Source organism: Salarias fasciatus, chromosome 3 (assembly GCF_902148845.1).
Source record: "Salarias fasciatus chromosome 3, fSalaFa1.1, whole genome shotgun sequence".
NCBI lineage: Eukaryota > Metazoa > Chordata > Actinopteri > Blenniiformes > Blenniidae > Salarias > Salarias fasciatus.
The window spans coordinates 8,874,090-8,894,175 of NC_043747.1; the positions used below are offsets into that span (position 1 = coordinate 8,874,090).

At 43.0% G+C, this 20,086-nt stretch overlaps 2 protein-coding genes and 1 long non-coding RNA gene across 8 annotated transcripts; 1 reads left to right on the forward strand and 2 right to left on the reverse strand.

The window, feature by feature from the left end:
- Nucleotides 1-102: 102 nt before the first annotated feature.
- Nucleotides 103-18,806, forward strand: LOC115383760 (uncharacterized). Of its 3 annotated transcripts, none has more exons than XM_030085952.1 (5): nt 103-295; nt 452-552; nt 958-1,131; nt 1,306-1,808; nt 18,571-18,806. In XM_030085952.1, exons 1-4 carry the CDS (start codon nt 205-207, stop codon nt 1,759-1,761), a joined length of 822 nt encoding a protein of 273 aa, XP_029941812.1. In that variant the 5' UTR covers nt 103-204; the 3' UTR covers nt 1,762-1,808; nt 18,571-18,806. The 3 variants fall into 3 exon arrangements, with proteins under 3 accessions (XP_029941812.1, XP_029941804.1, XP_029941795.1); XM_030085944.1 differs by lacking the exon at nt 18,571-18,806 and adding an exon at nt 8,095-8,210; XM_030085935.1 differs by lacking the exon at nt 18,571-18,806 and having other exon boundaries at nt 1,306-2,079.
- Nucleotides 5,688-6,393, reverse strand: LOC115383813 (uncharacterized). The gene is made up of 5 exons (XR_003930763.1): nt 6,284-6,393; nt 6,077-6,205; nt 5,968-6,005; nt 5,831-5,871; nt 5,688-5,735 (listed from the first exon to the last, which is right to left on the reverse strand). It is a non-coding gene; the product is annotated as an uncharacterized LOC115383813 (long non-coding RNA).
- Nucleotides 8,901-15,179, reverse strand: LOC115383605 (probable ubiquitin carboxyl-terminal hydrolase creB). 4 transcript variants are annotated; one of them, XM_030085746.1, is made up of 11 exons: nt 14,990-15,179; nt 14,792-14,894; nt 13,256-13,365; nt 12,780-12,853; nt 12,560-12,685; nt 12,295-12,390; nt 11,459-11,587; nt 11,252-11,380; nt 11,143-11,180; nt 11,006-11,046; nt 8,901-10,910 (listed from the first exon to the last, which is right to left on the reverse strand). In XM_030085746.1, the coding sequence occupies exons 1-11, from the start codon at nt 15,024-15,026 to the stop codon at nt 9,757-9,759; spliced, it is 2,037 nt and encodes a 678-aa protein (XP_029941606.1). In that variant the 5' UTR covers nt 15,027-15,179; the 3' UTR covers nt 8,901-9,756. The 4 variants fall into 4 exon arrangements, with proteins under 4 accessions (XP_029941606.1, XP_029941600.1, XP_029941621.1 ...); XM_030085740.1 differs by having other exon boundaries at nt 14,768-14,894; XM_030085761.1 differs by lacking the exons at nt 14,792-14,894; nt 14,990-15,179 and adding an exon at nt 14,766-14,783.
- Nucleotides 18,807-20,086: the final 1,280 nt, after the last annotated feature.

Here is a 20,086-nt window from a genome sequence, read left to right on the forward strand (position 1 = left end):
CACCATAAAGTTGTTCGATCTGCGTAAATAAAGTGACGTGAATGCAAAAAAACGACGCACTCGTCTCGCAGCATTCCTCCCATTTCTGGTAAACGTGGAGAAAGTGAAAGTGTGGAGTTGTTTTGGTTGGATGTGGCAGCAGCTGAGCCGTCAGAGCGTCTGGAGAGGAGACACCAGTCGGTCTTCAGGACGATCCGGGACAACATGAGCGACCAGAGACAGGACGAGAAACGCTACGACCGCAGAGACACGACTCTGAAATTCGTCAACAGGCCGGATGACCTGGATCCTCTGCGTAAGAACTGATTTATTCACGTTTTTTTTTTTTGGTTGCAATTTGCTGCTGGCGCGTCGCGATGAGAGCGCGCCCGCGCGCACGATGATTAATGACTCTCCCTTTCCGTTAGGTGTGGAAGTTAACTGTTAGTGCGTGTTTTTGTGTGACTTTCAGCGCCGGAGGAGGGAGACCCGGGCCTCAGAGCAGAGATGTCCTGCGGTCACGCCGTCACTCCGGAGTCTCTGACCGGGTGGTGCCGCAGTCTGCTGGATCAGGTGCTTTCCACCGACTCACACACACTTCTGGGTGGCTCCTCCCTATGGGATCAACTCACACTCAGACAAAACAGGTTTACTCCACTTCAAATAAGACATTACAGCTGAATTCTGGATTTCCTCCAGCTTCAAAATAAAATACATGTCCTTCATCAAGGAAGTGACATTTGTTGAGGCCTGCTGCCTGCTGTATGGAACCAGGATCACGTTTTCTCTCAGATTTCTCATATCTCACATTTGACACTTTGAACTGCAAAATAAGAGTAATAAAATATTGTCAACTGCATTTGCAACAATATAAATAAATGAAAATCACATTTTCTTCAAATGATTTTGTGAAAACTGGGAACTGCTGAAGGTTGTAGACCTCTAATCTAAATGTGTGTGTTGTGTTCTGGTTTGCAGGGCCAGTACAAATTTAAGTGCCCTGCACTGAAGGATGGCACTGTGAATAGGTGTGGTGCAGTGTGGCCTTACAAGGAGGTGCGCAGGCTGGCGGTGCTGACAGCTGAAGAGATGCAGTACTTCGAGGAGAACATCGCTCGTATGGCTGCAGCAGAACACTGTGAATTCAAATCAGTGAGCGTCTCAATGTCTTCTAAAAAATGTACAGAAGACAGTTCAGATGCAATTTCATGCAGGATGCCTGAAACCAGTTTGGGAACTAGTTTCCTTGTTGATACCTAAACAGAAAGAAAACCTGATGCTTTGCTCTGATATAAACTGGAAGATTCTTTTCCATTTGTCTTGCAGTGTCCCGGTTGTAAAACCTACCTGGAGAGGATGGACCTGACCAACCTCTGTGTGCAGTGCACGGTGTGCACAGCAGACAAGAAGACGGTGTACCAGTTCTGCTGGCAGTGTTCGAAGCCCTGGAAAGGAACCGCTCCATCCGCAGATCGCTGTGCCAACGAGGGCTGCGTCAACCACGACCTGGAGCTGCTGAAGAACTGCAAGCTGACCGTCCTGCCTGAGGTGCTGGAGGTGATTGCCTGTCCCTCCATCCGGGCCTGTATCACCTGCGGTCAGAGGGTGGAGCACGACAAAACAGGCTGCAAGAACATCATCTGTCCTCGCTGTCAGATCGAGTTCTGCTTTGTGTGCCTGAAACTCACCCCGGAGTGCCTGAAGACCAGCACTCACTTCCAGAAATGCAGTGCTGGTGTGGCTCCAAAGCAAACATCTATCCCAGTGTGGCGCAGAAACTAAGAGGCAGGATGCACCAGCATCTATTTCCTGTTATCAACAATATCAAGATGACTTTCATTTTCTTTGCAGTGAAAATCAAATATTCTACAATCCTGCTTTATATTGACAGCATTTGTTTGTGGTTCCTCTGCAGTATTCTCTGATTTATAAAGATAAAACACTGTTCTCTGTTTATCTGTTATCCTGGATTTGATGTATGTTCAGTGCAGTGGCGGCTGCTGGTCTTCCAAAGAGGGGAAGTTCATTTTCAGCATACATTGTAATATGTGTAATCTGTTTTTTGTATGTAAATTCTATTAGCTTTCATGCCTTTTGTACGCCCTGACAAAGTTAGACAGATCCTCAAAGCCCACTTGTGACCAGACAACACCTCCCTGAGATAGTTTCATCCAGAGGCATGGCCAGCAGGACATTTTATTGGTGACAGCACTTCCAGTCAGCAGCTCACCTGGTCAGACCAGGACAGCTGAAAGGACCTGTTACTTTTCCCCACCTTTCGGCACCAGCTCAGTCTTAGGAGTTGATCTGTTATGCAGTTTAACACCAATTTTCTCTTCGTAAGGAAGAATATCAAATGGCTTCACCAAAATCCGGTCCACAACATTCACATTGTCTGCCGTTGTGTGCAGCTAGCGAGCAGCTGGAGCTGCTGGAGGCTGGAGCGCTGTGTGAGAGAAGGGGAGAAGCTCCACAGCTGCTAGTCGAGGACAGAAACCACAGAGTGACCGAAACGAGTCTCCAAACACAACGCTAGTCGTTTTTCACAAACACAAAGTCTCCAGGGATCAGCAAAGCCTCCGAATCAACTCAGAACAACAGAATGAAAAACTTCAGAAGCACTTTGGTGCATTTTTTTTACTTCAAGATCGCTGATTTGCTCATTTCGCTGTCAATCAAGCTTCACACAGATCATCCAATCACCATGCAGAAGCTCAGCGTCCAGGCCAGCCCAATTTTCCATAGACCCCCAGAGACGCTGAGCGTCCGTGGGCGGGACCAGCCCAGTATTTTATCCAATGAGCGTCCAGTTTCACTGCAGCAGAACAACCCACTCTGGCTTCCGCATGGACGCTCAGCGTCCGGCTGTTTAAAGCGCCGTTCTGCTGCGAGGAGGAGTGAGAAAAAAGCCGAGTCAGTTACTTGAGATAAGTAGCCGATTCTGAACAAAAGATGAACGTGTTGTAGCGCATATTTAGTCAATGAAATGTTCACACAACAGTAAATATTGGACCACTTATTTTTTGACATTTCAGGGGAAGTTGAGCTTCCCTTGCAGTCTTAGAGCAATCGCCACTGGTTCAGTGGTAATTCAACATGAATAAAGATTGTTTTCAAGTTAAAGGGCAACTCCGGTTTTTTGACACCTGGACCTTATTTATAGGTGTGTGCATGCTCATACTCAGACAAACATGGGGCAGCTCGGAGTCCTCCAGAAGTTATTTAGATCCAACCGATTTAGCCGCACTTAGCGGGGGCCACGGCAATGGAGCTTTAGCGCGGGACATAATCTCTGCAAAGTCGCTCATTTCGGCCATATTTCCTCATCCATCGCCAGTGTTATAAAGTCAGCTCGTCTACTGTCTTCAGGTGGGTCAGCTGACAGTTTTCGCTAACTTAGCCACAATTAGCTCGGATGGGAACGTTGCAGCTCCTCTCCCCAGCAATTTGAAAACAACATTAGAGAAATGGCAAGTGGAACATTGAAAATGATTCAACATCCAAAAACAATGAACTGATTTTTAATGACACAGTTAAAATATTTCTTTGTATTATATATTATATCCAAATTATTAGACTGCCAGTGGAAGTTTTATTCAAGCTAAAGTCAATAAAGAGCCATGCACCACTTTTGTTACCGAGCTCTAGATATAGACTTGTCTGTGCTTCGAGAACAGATTTACAAAAACATCAACGGAAGCGAAATTGTTTCACAACTAATCCCCTGTTCATAAGTTGAATTCTGAATCATTCATATATCATGAGAAATGAAAAATGACTCACAGGATGGATTCAAGCCATTTATTAAGGTCAATTATCACCGTTGTTTTTTTTACGCCCACTTCAAATCACACTGTTAAGTTACACCAGTAAACATGTATAAACTGTATACATCGTCTCATAAACCTGTCAAACATCAGTGATTAATAACTCCTCATTTGCTTCGGTTCAGTCACATGACAATCACCGAATTATATGAATAGAAAAAAAGAGTCCAGGACTCATGTTGGTCAAAAACCATTCACTCCGACAAAGACAGGAGTGATACAATACTTTGGTTTAGTTTACACCCAAATAAACACTTTCACAATGCAGCCCACTAACATGGAATTTATTCTAAATTATATTGAACCCTCTTTTAAATTAAACTTTTAAAATGTGATTTGATCTTGCAGCTAAACAAAGCTGTGATAAAAATAAAAATCACATTGAACAACCAGGAACAAGAAGAAATGAAATGCTTTTAATACACAAGTTTAATACAATTCTAGACTGATAGCAGAGTGACTCTGGCCAAAGTCTGCTCTCTTATTTTGAGTTAGAATTGTGATCACTACTTTTCTCGCAGGGCGTGTAATAAAGAACACTGTTCAACAAACATCCTTCAGAGGTGGCCCCACGCTGCACTTCAGCCAAGCCAAACGTCTTGACCTTCTAGGAGTTTGTGGTGGACCAGTGGTTTGAACTGGAGCTGGAGGGGGCATTATTTGTGCAAACTCAATCCTACCTCAATAAAAGCATGGATGATTTGAAGGTATGAATTTTGGTGTGTGTGAATGTGTGTCTCTTAGTATTACTGGTGTGACAGAGTGGCAATGTCCACGCACCAGGTGTGAAACCCAGTGTGGGCTCTGCCAGCTGAAGTAACCAGTGTTTCTACTGTATGTGTCCAAAGTTGATGGAACAGTCATGTCCTCTGTCTGAGTACCCATGTCCCTTCTTTCAGGTTTCTCTAATGAACTTGAATCACTTAGATTCATATTGCAGAAATGTTCTGACAAAGACTCCTCTGCTGTTTTTGAATTCCTTTGCTTTTGTTTCCCTTTTCCTGTATTTCCTCTCTTTGTTTTCTCTCATCAGTTCTTCCTCACTGTTGTGTCTTTTCACACTAACATCTGGCCTCGTCTCTTTGCTCAAATCCTCCTGTGGCCTCAGTTTGAAATGACCCCCAGACTGTGTTTTATCCAGACCCTCTGCAGTCTGACTGCTGTGTCTTTGAGGGTTTTCTCTGGTTTATTCCAGTCCATCATCTGTCCTGATCTCTCTCCTCTCCTGACACTTGTTCGGAGGAGGACGAGTAGAATAACTACGTTGCAGGCAGAATTCAGTTTCTGATCTGTTCACCTTCTCATCTGCTGGTTTGTGAATATAACTCTCAACACCTCCTCTCCTGTCTTCCAAAGTTCTCCTAACTTGATCTTCTGATTCATAATCTTGTCCTGAAGTTTGATCCGTTGCTGAACAGTCATTGTGAGGATCATAGTTAACAGCTGCAGAGGTCTGATCTTCCACATCTTGATGGAAACTTTTGCTTTGAGAACTTTCTTCCTTTCTTTGTTCCTCATGTCTTGTCTCTGATGTCTCACTGCTTGTGTTTCCTGGAGGACTGCGGCAAAGATTGTATTTTGTCTGTACATTTTTGTGCTCTCCTGCCGGCTTCCTGTCATCTGCTGCTTTTCTGTTTGGTTCTTCTTCCTCCACATCTGCTGGACTCCTTACTCCACGTCTCACTTCATCTATAGTAGTTATTCTGTCTTTGTCCTCTGAAACAACTTTTTTTTTACTAAATATTTTCTCTCCTCTCTCTTCATCAACAGAGTTACTCCTTCCTTCACTCTCAGTAACATTTCTTGAACCTGCTGTTGTCTCCTCGTCCTCCTTGTCTTCTCTCTTCACAGCGTTTCCTCTCAGATCACCGACTCTGGTTTGCAGTGTGGAGGCTGCAGGAGGGGACGCCTCGTCTCCAGATGAACTTCCTGCAGCACACATGGACGGATGAAGTCGATTCAAACTACGTGTTTTATACTCATCAGGACTGATCCAAATATTTCACAAGTGTTTACATTCTTACTTTTCTCTCTCCGGTAAAATAGAAGATAAGCATCTCTGAATCTGGAGAAGTTACATGAAGACAAGTTATGGTAATTTACAGTAAATATTGAATAAACAATGAACAATGAGAAGGAAACACTGTGGCTGAACACTGACCTGTGACTGGAATCCACCTGGAGAGGCTGGAATGAAAGCTGATCATAAAAATATAAATTAAAATACATTTTTTCATTTACCATAAAATTGAACTACTGACCAGACTCACCGGCACTACTGTGGTGTCACTGAACTTATACCATTTCCCATCATCCTCAGACTTGATGGTTGCAGTGTAATGTCCTGCTTTCAGATCACCGCTGTGCTCCACACATGCATACAGCTCATAATTCTGACCCTGATAAGTTTCAAAGAAGCATATAAACAAACACATGGCCGAAATGTTGAACCTTAAATATGACAATCTGGAGTTTACCTGTACTGGTATTAAGTGGGGAACCTCCACACTGCGCTGGATTTTATCATATCGATTCCACCTGTGGTCAAACTGAAATCTCTTCAACAGCAGCGTCAGAACTTCTGGATGATCTTTCATGTCAAATTTCTGCTCCAAAACAAATGAAAAGAAAAGATAGCGACAAAAGAAATACAGTGGAAACAAAAAAGAGAAGTGAAGTTGTGCAACATGACAAATATTTTTTTTTAACATATTCAAATCAAATCAAACTTTATTTGTAGAGCACTTTTTCATATTAATGAAAACAACGCAAAGTGCTGAACAGTAAAAATCAGTAATAAAAACAAAAGAATAAAAATCACACCATCAATAAGTATACACCACACACACACACACACACACACACACACAATTTTGTCTTTCTATCCTTGTGGGGACCTTCCAATGACTCCGATTCATATCCAACTCCTTACCCTAACCCTAACCCACACCAAAATAAAGCCTAACCCTAAAGAAATGTTTTTGCACTTTTACTTTTTTCAGTAACAACAAAATGGTCAAGAAAACACTGTTTCCCCTCATTAGGACCGGAAAAAGGTCCCCACAAGGCACGTCGTTCCAGGTTTTCCTATCCTTGTGGGGACATTTGGTCCCCACAAGGATAGGAAAACCTGGAAAAATACGAGTATACACACACACACACACACACACACACACACACACACACACACACACACACACACACACACACACACACACACACACACACACACACGCACACACACGCGCGCGATGTCCCCTGGGCCCGGGACAACAGACCCGTTTGTCCCCCCCTGTCAGCCGGCCTGCCCAACTATGTGAAAGAAAGACTGCCCTATCTCTCAATGATAAAGAATCCTTTAAAAAATTCCTGGATCCAGACAGTGATCCGGATCATCATCAAAATTTAATGGATTCTAAGTTAGCCCAAGACCCACCTTTCCACAAAGTTTCATTGCAATCCGTCCATTACTTTTTCCGTAATGTTGCTAACAAACCAACTTACCAACCAACAAACCAACGTGATTACATAACCTCCTTGGCGGAGGTAATAAATAAAGCTACTGCAGGCAGCTAACAAAGACATTACCGTGTATTGTCATGCCAGCCATCATGCTGCTAAATTACACCAATTGCACAAAACATATAGTCCTAAATGTTCCAGTAGATTATCACTCACCAGTCTTGATTTTTCTCTTCCTTCTCCTTTCTGTTCTTTCCTTTCTGTCTTCCCGATGAGACACTCTCAGGTGCCTGACTGGCTCCTGTCAGGAGCTGGTGGGCCCCCTTGTCAGGGATTCTGATAACAGCGTGGTTTACACTTTCCTACACTGACCGTCACATCATTTAAAGGGAGGTCACTCAGTGTGGTGTTGCATTCAGTTCATAACCAGTCCTTGACTGGGGGGCCCTGCCAGCTCGGGGCCTCAAGCAATTTTTTGGTTGCCTGCCTTGTTGCGGCCTTACGAGGAGGGCTGCATCAACCTCGACCTGGAGCTCCTGAAGAACTGCAAGCTGACCGTCCTGCCTCAGGTGGAGGAGGTGACTGATTGTCCCTCCATCCTGTATCACCTGTGGTCAGAGTGTGGAGCACGACAGAACAAGCTGCAAGAACATCATCTGTCCTCGCTGTCAGATCGACTTCTGCTTTGTGTGCCTGAAACTCCTGAAGACGAGCACTCACTTCCTGAAATGCAGTGATGGTGTGGCTCCAAAACTAATATCGACCAGTATCCCGGTGTGGTGCAGAAACTAAGAGGCACCACATTCCTGTTATCAGAAATATCAAGATGACTTTCATTTTCTTTGCACTGAAAATCAAATGTTCTACAATCCTGCTTTATATTGACAGCATTTGTTTGTGGTTCCTCTGCGGTATTCTCTGATTTATAAAGATAAAACACTGTTCTCTGTTTATCTGTCATCCTTGATTTGCTGTCTGTTCAGTGGTAATTCAACATTATTAAAGATTGTTTTGAAGTTAACATTGTCTACATGTATGGCTCAAAGTGGAAATTCTAGGTAAAGCAGAATGCTTGTTTTGTGAAATAAATTCCCCAAAAGTTACAGGTAAAGCTCACAAACTCCAAACAAAGGTCTCAGTGTCAGACCCTCAGTTCATGGTAAAAACCTGGAAATTAGAATTTCTCTTCAAGCCAAAAAGGAATGAAAAGAGAGCACAGTGGGAAAAAAAAGCACAGCCCAACCTGGATCTTTTGTGGGACTATAGCACCCTCTAGCGATCAATTTGAAAACAACATTAGAGAAATGGCAAGTGGAACACTGAGAAAATGATACAACATCCAAAAACAATAAACTGATTTTTAATGACACAGTTAAAATATTTCTTTGTATTTTAGATTTCTTCCACTATTAACAGGCTGCCAGTGGAAGCTACATTCAAACTAAAGTCAATAAAGAGCCATGCACCACTTCTGTTACCGGACTCCAGATACAGACTTGTCTGTGCTTCGAGAACAGATTTGAAAAATATCAAGCGAAGCGAAATTGTTTCACAGCTAATCCACTGTTCATAAGTGAAATTCTAAATCATTCAGACATCTTTAGAAATGAAAAAGGACTCACAGGATGGATTAAAGCCATTTATTGAGAAGGTCAATCATCACCGTTGTTCTTTGCACACACTTGAAATCACAGTTACATTACACAAGTAAACATTATGGATAAACTGTACACATCTCAAAAACCTGTCAAATATCAATGATTAAAAACACCTCATTTGCTTTGCTTCAGTCACATAACAATCACCGAATTATAAGAATAGAAAAAAAAGGTCCAGGACTCCTGCTGGTCAAAAACCATTCAGGAGGAATCAGATGAAAGAAAAGACAGGAGTGATACAAAGCTTTGGTTTAGTTTACACCCAAATGAACACTTTCACAATGCAGCCCACTAACATGGAATTTATTCTAAATTACACTGAACCCTCTTTTAAATTAAACTCTTAAAATGTGATTTGATCTTGAAGCTAAACAAAGCTGTGATAAAAATAAAAACCAAACTGAACAACCATGAACAACAAGAGATTTAACACTTTTGATACACAAGTTTAATACATTTCCAGTAATGTGACTCTGGCCAAAGTCTGTACTCTCTTATTTTGAATTTTAACTGTGGTCAGGACCTTTCTTGCAGGGTATGTAATAAAGAACACTGTTAAACACTCTTCCTTCAGAGGTGGCCCCACGCTGCACTTCAGCTCGTCTGCCAAACCGCTGTGTCACTTCATGATTAACATTTGAGCTTGTAGGATTTTGTGGTGGACCAGTGGTTTGAACTGGAGCTGGAGGGGGGATGGGATGTGCAAACTCGACCCTACTCCAATAAAAGCATGGATGATCTGAAGGTATGAATGTTGGTGTGTGTGAATGTGTGTCTGTTGGCATTATTGGTACGGCAGAGTGGCAATGTCTGCACACCAGGTGTGAAACTCAGTGTGGGCTCTGCCAGCTGAAGTAACCAGTGTTTCTACTGTATGTGTCCAAAGTTGATGGAACAGTCATGTCCTCTGTCTGAGTACCCATGTCCCTTCTTTCAGGTTTCTCTAATGAACTTGAATCACTTAGTTTCAAATTGTAGAAATGTTCTGACAAAGACTCCTCTGCTGTTTTTAAATCATATTTTTTCTCTGCTTTTGTTTCCCTTTTCCTGTATTTCCTCTCTTTGTTTTCTCTCATCAGTTCTTCCTCACTGTTGTGTCTTTTCACACTAACATCTGGCCTCGTCTCTTTGCTCAGATCCTCCTGTGGCCTCAGTTTGAAATGACCCCCACACTGTGTTTCATCCTGACCCTCTGCAGTCTGACTGCTGTGTCTTTGAGGGTTTTCTCTGGTTTGTTTCAGTCCATCATCTGTCCTGATCTCTCTCCTCTCCTGACACTTGTTCAGAGGACGATTAGAATAACTACGTTGCGGGTAGTTTTCAATTTCTGATCTGTTCCCCGTCTCTTCTGCTGGTTTGTGAATATAACTCTCATCCCCTCCTCTCCTGTATTCCAAAGTTCTCCTAACTTGATCTTCTGATTCATAATCTTGTCCTGAAGTTTGACCCGTTGCTGAACAGTCACTGTGAGGATCATAGTTAACAGCTGCAGAGGTCTGATCTTCCACAGCTTGATGGAAACTTTTGCTTTGAGAACTTTCTTTCTTTCTTTGTTCCTCATGTCTTGTCTCTGATGTCTCACTGCTTGTGTTTCCTGGAGGACTGGAGCAAAGATCGTATTTTGTCTGTATTGTTTTGTTTCTTTTGTGCTCTCCTGCCGGCTTCCTGTCATCTGCTGCTTTTCTGTTTGGTTCTTCTCCCTCCACATCTGCTGGACTCCTTACTCCAACTCTCAGTTCATCTACAGTAGTTATTCTGTCTTTGTCCTCTGAAACAACTTTTTCTTTACTCAATATTTTCTCTCCTCTCTCTTCATCACCAGAGTTACTCCTTCCTTCACTCTCAGTAACATTTCCTAAACCTGCTGTTTCCTCCTCGTCCTCCTTCTCTTCTCTCTTCACATAGTTTCCTCTCAGATCACTGACGCCTCTGGTTTGCAGCGTGGAGGCTGCAGGAGGGGACACCTCGTGTCCAGATGAACTTCCTGCAGCACACATGGACGGATGAAATCGATTCAAACTACGTGTTTTATACTCATCAGGACTGATCCAAATATTTCACAAGTGTTTACATTCTTACTTTTCTCTCTCCGGTAAAATAGAAGATAAGCATCTATGAATCTGGAGAAGTTACATGAAGACAAGTTATGGTGATTTACAGTAAATATTGAGGAAACAATGAACAATGAGAAGGAAACACTGTGGCTGAACACTGACCTGTGACTGGAATCCACCTGGAGAGGCTGGAATGAAAGCTGATCATAAAAATATAAATTAAAATACATTTTTTCATTTACCATAAACTTGAACTACTGACCAGACTCACCGGCACTACTGTGGTGTCACTGAACTTATACCATTTCCCATCATCCTTAGACTTGATGGTTGCAGTGTAATGTCCTCGTTTCAGATCACCACTGTGCTCCACACATGCATACAGCTCATAATTCTGACCCTGATAAGTTTAAAATAAACATGTAAATAAACACATGGTCACAATGTTGAACCTTAAATATGATAATCTGGAGTTTACCTGTACTGGTATTGAGTGGGGAACCTCCACACTGCGCTGGATTTTATCATATCGATTCCACCTGTGGTCAAACTGAAATCTCTTCAACAGCAGCGTCAGAACTTCTGGATGATCTTTCATTTCAAATTTCTGCTCCAAAAGAAAAGAAAAGAAAAGATAGCGGCAAGAGAAATGCAGTTGAAACAAAAAAAGAGGAGTGAAGTTGTGCAACATGACAAATACATTTTTTGAACATAATCAAATCAAATCAAACTTTATTTGTAGAGCACTTTTTCATACTAATAAAAACAACGCAAAGTGCTGAACAGTAAAAAACAGTAATAACAAAAGAATAAAAACCACACCATCAATAAGTATACACCACACACACACACACACACACAGACACACAGACACACACACACACACAAACACACACACACACACACACACACACACACACACACACACACACACACACACACACACACACACACACACACACACACACACACACACAAACAGACATGCTCCCAATTTTTGCGCACAGCAAAGCAGAGGAGACATGGCATGGCACTAAGCATCATGGGAGAACACTACCAGTGGGGTCGTTCACACCAGGAGAAGGCGAAGGTCATTAATACTGGGGCCCCTGCGCTCGACCCCCGAACCTGCCAGACCAGGGGGAACCCGCACACCGAGGTGTGGACACCCCCAGGCCAGCCAGGACCAGAGGACTCGAGCGCAGTGACCCCAGCAGAGGACCAGGACCAACTCCCGGTGTGGAGGACCCCCCTGAGGAAACACTGGAGTCATTTAGTTGATTAAAACCAGAATAATCAGGACATGTCACTTACATCAGTAGAATCCTGTTTGGTCTTACACTTTTCACAATACAGCCGGTCCTGTCCTGTGATCCATGACTCCCTGAAGAACGTCCTCAAGCCATCAATCTGAAAAATGAATCCTTGTTACTTTCTGGTGGGATTTAGTCATCAGGTTCTTGTGCGTATAGGTATCTGAGATTGTTATTTTACTGATCAAAACTTATTGTGTGCTGATCTGAGAGTCACTTTCAGTCTGAATCATCAAGAGTTTTACCAAAGCAAACATCCTCCTCACCACTTTGAAGGAACCGTAGCGTTCTCCATCCAGTTCCAGTGGAAGATGCCAAAACTTTTCTTCTTTCCCTGATTCTGTCCCACAACCATCACATTTGTTCTTGTGTGTCAACACTATCTTGAATATCTTCAAAGGAAGAACAACAGTTTGTCATTTACATTTTAAAAATAATTTCAATGAGAAATCAGTTTGATCAAAACTGAGTTATTGTTTGTTTTACCTGTGAAGCCTCCTCACTCTTGATCCTGTTCATTATTTTCTCAAAGCAGTCAGCAGCATCACCTTGTACAGATCCTTCAGAGGAGAAAGAAATAAGGTGAACAGGAAACAGTCACTTTAGCTCAGTTTTAGGACTTTCAAGAAACCAGCAGTGTAGATCAGAAACAATGTTTGTTTCCTTCACAGCGGGAACACTTTTCTCTGAATCATGAAGCAGATTTAAGAGCAGCCTGAAAGAAATCTGCTACTGTATGTTATGAATAATGAACTCTGTGTCCAGACTTCCATCTCGGACAGCTTCAGTTCAACACAACCATAAATCAGGCCGACTCCACTGAGCGCTCACACACTTTGATGACAGTTTATCTGGAAATAAACTCCACTGAACAAGACCACAACTCCCACAAAAGCACAAATGAGATAAATTATCCCTGAATTCGGTCTTGTCTTTACACGGGGATGGATTATTCACCATACCTGACCTGATGCCAAGACCCTCTGTGATGATCTCTGTGTGAGCTTCACCGTTTTCTAATTGTTCAAACAAGAAGCTGAGAACAGTTTGAAATGAATCATCCTCGCGGCACCTGAAGAAAGTAAACACAGAAAAAACATCCTGCATCACTCATATGAATCTATACTAGTAGATTTTTATCATGTTTTTTCTTGCAACTTTACCTTTACCTCCTGTGTTTGTTTACAAGTAGCTACTGTATCTGTCTTCTGTCTACTCCACATTCATCTCAACACTGGCACATTACTGCTGTTGTTACAGAACATTTAGAACAGCAACTGAAACGGGCGATGGCATTTTATGAGTGACTGTCATTCTGGCCAATGAAAGGCAAAAATATTCCATTACACAACGAACACTCTAAACTGATTGATCCAGCAAGTTCACCAAGCTCCCGGTCTCCTTCCACATCACTGAACCCACTGAATTCTCCATCCTCAGTGTCGCTGCGAGGCTGAAGTTTTTTAATTTAAGGGGAAAGCTGAGGGACAAATAGTTTCACATTATTTATCGGCTATTTATCAGTTCTTTGTACAGCGTATTGATGTAAAACCACATTTAACATTCTAATTGAGACGAAAAACTTTGCCAAATGACCAATATTGGATTTCTACAACCTTTATTATATTTGTGAAAATGAAAAAAAGCATATTTGACAGTAATCTTCATCACTAGAACATATTGAACGAGGTCTGACAGAAAACTACTGTACCTAGACTTATTCTAAAGATGCTACACTGTCATTAAAACACCGTTTCTGATTTGTGAAACCTTTTGATTTGTGATCATGAGAAAAAGAGCATATATTTTTCACAGCTGGACTGTTTTGGACCAGGTCGAGATCAAAAGCCACTGAATCTGCACTTCTCAAATCTGGACGAGGTTATTGTAGGGAAGCTAAACTTTAATTAAAACACTGTTTCTGATTTATGAAATCTTCTTTGGATCTGTGAACATGAAAAGAAAAGCTTATTTGGCTGAATTATTCACTCAATCACCACGCGTGGGTCCCACTGAAAAGCTGTCAACATCCCTGCTCTCCACATTTCACACACATTTCTATCATAAAGACAGTTTGTGTAACAAGTTGGTAATAATAGACAGCAGCCACATTCACACCAGGCTGCTATTGTGAAGTATTTCATAATTCAGCTCATTAATGCGCTTATTTTTCTGTTTGACTCCACAGAGTGAAGCAGGAGACAAAGCAGTGATTAGTAAATCTGTGACAAATACTGAATCTTTTAAAGCACCACATTTTCTAAATCATCACTATGGTTCAAGATTGGATAGTTTACATCAGAATAAAAACATTTCAGCTTCGATTAAGAAAAGTTTCTTATACACCACTCTGCCTTCTTGCGTGTGTTTTCAATTTATAACTGCACTTGGTCGCCAAACTGATTGTCTGTGTAACTTTTTCGAGACATTGCTCATGCAAATAAAACTGTAACTGTAACTGTACTTGAGTACACATTTTCAGTAGTTTAGTTCCAAACCGTCTCAGAGCCTCTCTGAAGTTCTTGGTCATGAACAACACTTGCAGCACAGAGTTGAGGTAGGAGGTTGCTCCCTGGTTCTGCAGTCCATGATACGTTTTATCTGAAACAATTAGGAAGCGCTGGATGTTTAGTGCGGGGTTTTCTTCAGCAGCACTTCGATGGATGAAACTGTGTAAAGTACGATGTGAATCTTACCTGGAGGTCTCCTGGAGAATCTTCTCCACACGTCCATGATGTTTGTTTAAATCTGTCCGACACAGAAACAAAATGAATCAAAGTCTCCTCACCAAGAGTTACATGTAGACACGTCTGGAGATAAACTATGTCCGGTGGAGTCCGTGAAGAGCTTGTTTTATTTTGTGGAGGAAGAAACGCTCCAGTTTCTCTTTCACTGCTGGATGATGTGGTGCGTTCAAAGTTATCGGAAATATGTAAATCACCGAAGAGCAGCTTGACAACAATTTGTCAACGAACAAATGCAACAAGAGCCATTTAGTTTGTTATTTTGCTTTTATTTATTTATTTCTTTGTGTGGTCTTGGAAGATCTTTTTCAACGTTCTACCGGTGCTTCCGAATACAATTAAAATGAGCGGTTTCATGAATATCCTTGTTATATCTGTATTTTCTACGATCATAGCATTTAAAATGAAACGCCTCAATCATTTCTTCCAACATAAAATGAAATATTGTGATATTTTGGGATTTTGCATATTTATTAATTTCTATGTCCTGAGCTGAGATTATTCGGAAAAAGAGAGCAAAAGGTTTCAATATATCAGTGTACGTATACATTAAATATATATGAAGGAAAATATATTTAATATATTGCACAAGTATTTCAGCAAACAATCAGTGAAATTGCGTTCCTGCCACTGCTGCTTCAAGGGTCACACTGGGCACAGAATACACATTCAGCATGTAACAGATCTTCAATAAACTCAAACAAAAGACCTTTTGTCCAGCAACTTCTGAAAACCACGGGTTTATCAATAAACACAGCTCTTAAAGAAACACACCACCCTGTCCAGAAGTCACGTGAATTCCTGTAAATGAGAAATACTGAAAGTGAAAATCAGTCACACACAATGACTCAGCACTATCTGGACTACATCACCTTTCATTGTCACAGAAGGAAAACTGAGGTCATAAAAACAATCATGACCTCATTCTCAATACAAAACGAACACATTTGGAACAAAACTGGAGAAAATATGAAATGTGTCTGCAATCCCTTTCTCAAAGTACATTCAATACTAAATACTTCTTAGTATAACATTCTGTCATCTTTGGTGTAACTTGTGTGATTATGTGATCATACTGTTTCTCTTTCTATTCCTCATCTTCACCCAGAGCTGCCATTTCTTAGGTTAAAGTGTGAGAAATTTATTAACTTCATGATAATAGGCATCATAAGGTCATCATAATAATGACCTGCCGTGATTAAGACGTGCTCCATCAGCAGCTGAATGACTGAACTGGAAGGTTAGAGCACTGAGAGGGACAGCAGACCACTTCTGGCACAGGTTTTAAGTTGCTTCCTCCTCCTGAAGCAACCTGAACAGGTGGGGGTTCAGGACCTCACTCAGGGACCCTCAGTGGTGGGATTTAAACCAGAGAAGTCCTGTTTAACAAGCTTCGTTTCCTAACCTCTAGTTAAAGGTGGAATACAACATTTTCTCGAAAAGACGAAGCCCCACGTCTTACTCACTTTTTGAACAACGCGCATGCGCCCGGCTCTCCTGCTTCTCCCAGAAAACGCGGAAGTATACGAGCGCGATCTCCTCTTCTCCGGCGTGCACGGCTCTGTACAGTTTCTGCGATCCGCCTCGCTCATAAATAAAGCTTTTTTTTCCGAAACAGCTACAGTTTCATTATGTCAGACTCGCCATCGGTAAGTACGAGCTCAGAAGCTCACCGGCTACATAAACACTCTGAATGCGCATGCGCAAAAGGGAGAAGCTGATTGGGCGCTAGCACGGAGAACCGCCTTACGAAAGCAGCTCGTCAGAATGATTGACAAACAGACCCACCAATTATTTAGGTGATCCACCCGGAAATCAAAATGTTGTGTTACACCTTTAATTATGGCTTTTAAAAACCATACCAGTATCTCAGTCTACAAAAAAATATGCTTGACTTTGTGTTCTTGTTTGCAGGGCCAGTACAAATTTAAGTGCCCTGCACTGAAGGAGTTCAGATGCAATTTCATGCAGAATGCCTGAAACCAGTTTGGGAACTGGTTTTCTTGTTGACACCAAAACAGAAAGAAAACCTGGTGCTTTGTTTGATCAGTATGTGACTGTGTATCAGCAAGGCAGCTGGACTGAAGTATCATGTCAGCTTCAGAGGGTCAGTGGCTTCTTTAATGCTCTGATATAATTGAACTCGAAGATTCTTTTCAATTAGTCTTGCTGCAGTGTCCCGGTTTTAAAACCTACCTGGAGAGGCAGGACCTGACCAACCTCTGTGTGCAGTGCACGGCAGACAAGAAGAAGGTGTGCCAGTTCTGCTGGCAGTGAGCCATGGAAAGGAAAAGATATGAAGATATTCTTGATGAAAAAGTTTTGAACACCTGTAAAGGTACAGTTTGGGTATATTTTTTAACAAGTTTTGAGCACTTTTAAAAGCAACATTTGGAGCTGTGTGTTGTGAGTTGTCCACCTGTAGATTTTTCTTCTCTTCACAAATACAACCCAAAACTTACAGGTGTGAAAGCCCCCCAATAAAGAGAGCCTGAAGAATAGAATAGAGAATAGAATGGAGAATATATGAATAGAGAGGCATGAAGTATGCCTTGACAGGCATGAACTTTATTGTTTGTACACAACTGTTTTCCTGATGGAAGCTCCTCTTCAACCTGTAATGCCTCACTTTTCTCCTCCATCCTCTTTCCTTCATGCTGTGTTCCTGTCTTCTCCTCTCTCCATCCTCTCCTTTCCTCCCTCATGTTCTCATGTCTTCTGCTCCCTCCATTCTCCTTTCTTTCCTCCTCAAAGGGGCTAGTGTACTTGACACTATATAAATAAAGCTGAATTTAATTTAAAAAATGAATAAAGCTACTGCAGGCAGCTAACACAAACATTGTCATGCGAGCCATCATGCTGCTAAATTACACCATTTGTACAAAACACATAGTCCTAAATGTTCCAGTAGATTATCACTCGCCAGTCTTAATTTTTCTCCTCCTTCTCCTTTCTGTTCTTTCCTTTCTGTCTTCCCGATGAGACCCTCTCAGGTGCCTGACTGGCTCCTGTCAGGAGCTGGTGGGCCCCTTGTCAGGGATTCTGATAACAGCGTGGTTTACGCTTTCCTACACTGACCATCACATCATTTAAAGGGAGCTCACTCAGTGTGGTGTTGCATTCAGTTCATAACTAGTCCTTGACTGGGGGCCCCTGCCAGCTCGCGGCCCCAAGCAATTGTTTGGTTTGCCTGCCTTGTTGCGGCCTTACGAGGAGGGCTGCATCAACCTCGACCTGGAGCTCCTGAAGAACTGCAAGCTGACCGTCCTGCCTCAGGTGGAGGAGGTGACTGATTGTCCCTCCATCCTGTATCACCTGTGGTCAGAGGGTGGAGCACGACAGAACAAGCTGCAAGAACATCATCTGTCCTCGCTGTCAGATCGAGTTCCGCTTTGTGTGCCTGAAACTCCTGAAGACGAGCACTCACTTCCAGAAATGCAGTGATGGTGTGGCGCCAAAACCAACATCGACCAGTATCCCGGTGTGCTGCAGAAACTAATAGGCACCACATTCCTGTTATCAGAAATATCAAGATGACTTTCATTTTCTTTGCACTGAAAATCAAATGTTCCACAATCCTGCTTTATATTGACAGCATTTGTTTGTGGTTCCTCTGCGGTATTCTCTGATTTATAAAGATAAAACACTGTTCTTTGTTTATCTGTTATCCTTGATTTGATGTCTGTTCAGTGGTAATTCAACATTAATGAAGATTGTTTAAAGTTAACATCGTCTACATGTATGACCCAAAGTGGAAATTCTAGGAAAAGCAGAATGCTTGTTTTGTGAACTAAAATTCATCAAATGTTGAAAGTAAAGCTCACAAACTCCACGAATAAAGGTCTCATTGTCATACCCTCAGTTAAAGGTACAAAGCTGGAGACTGTTTCAAAGTTAACACCGTCTACATCTGTGGCTCAAAGTGGAAATTAAGCAGAATGCGTGTTTCGTGAACTGAAAGTCCCCAAATGTTACAGGAAAAACTCATGAACTCTAAACAAAGGTCTCAGTGTCAGACCCTCAGTTCATGGAACAAAGCTGGAAGTTAAAACTTCTATTTCAAGCCAAAATAGAACAACAATTTTAAAAAAAAGAAGAAAATTATGGACACCGGCGCGGACAGTCAGCTGCTTCTTCCCCGCCATGTCGATCTTCTCCCCGGAGACGGTCATCAGCTTGACGTCGGTGGGGGCCCAGTCGGCGGCGAGTCGGTCCGCCGTGTCAGGGAGGAAGCCAGGCCGCACAATGGAGACAGTGGACCCAGTGTCGACGAGGGTGTGGCAGGGTTGATTGTTTACGTGACAGGACAGATACAGCCATTTTGTGGGGCCGCACTGTCCCACCAGCGGACACTGATCTTGGCGAGTGGTTTGAGCGGGGAGCGGTGACCCCCACACGGCGCCGCTCCTCTCCCGTTTCTTTTTGGGGCGGGCGCCGGACAGTTCCTTGCAACGTGGCCTGGCTCGCCACACCGGTAGCAGCGGTCATCTTCATGGCGTTTGCGACGAATTGTTTGGGGCGATATTGAGCGCTGCACCTGGAGGGCTGCTTCGGTGTCTTCTTCGGTGGTGTTAGCCAGTTGAACACGCGGCGGTGATTTGGCGCCGACCCGCGGAGTGGAGAGGATCGTCTCGGCTCATTCTGCTTCCCAGAGGTCCTCCTCCAAGGTCTGCAGGGGAGCGAGGCGCACATGCTGACGCAGCCGCTCAGGCGTGAGTCCTTGCAGGAATGCATGGAGGGCCAGTTCCTCCAGCATGCTTACGGGGACGATGGGGAAGCCCTGCCGTGCATATAGCTGGACGTCAGCAGCGAAGGAGCCCAGGTTTTCTCCTTCGCAGCAGCAGCCGTTATTCAGCTTTTCCCTTTCAGCGGCCTCTACGGTGCGCTGCCCGAAGCGCCGCTCGAGTGCGGTGATTAACGCAGCCAGGACCCGCTCTTCTCTGGGCGCCAAGTCAAAGAGAACTTGCTGGGCCTTGCCTTCCAAGGCCAGGGCTGGATGCGCGGCGGTGTCTTGGTCACTCAAGCTGTTGTGCGTTGCGGCGACTCGTG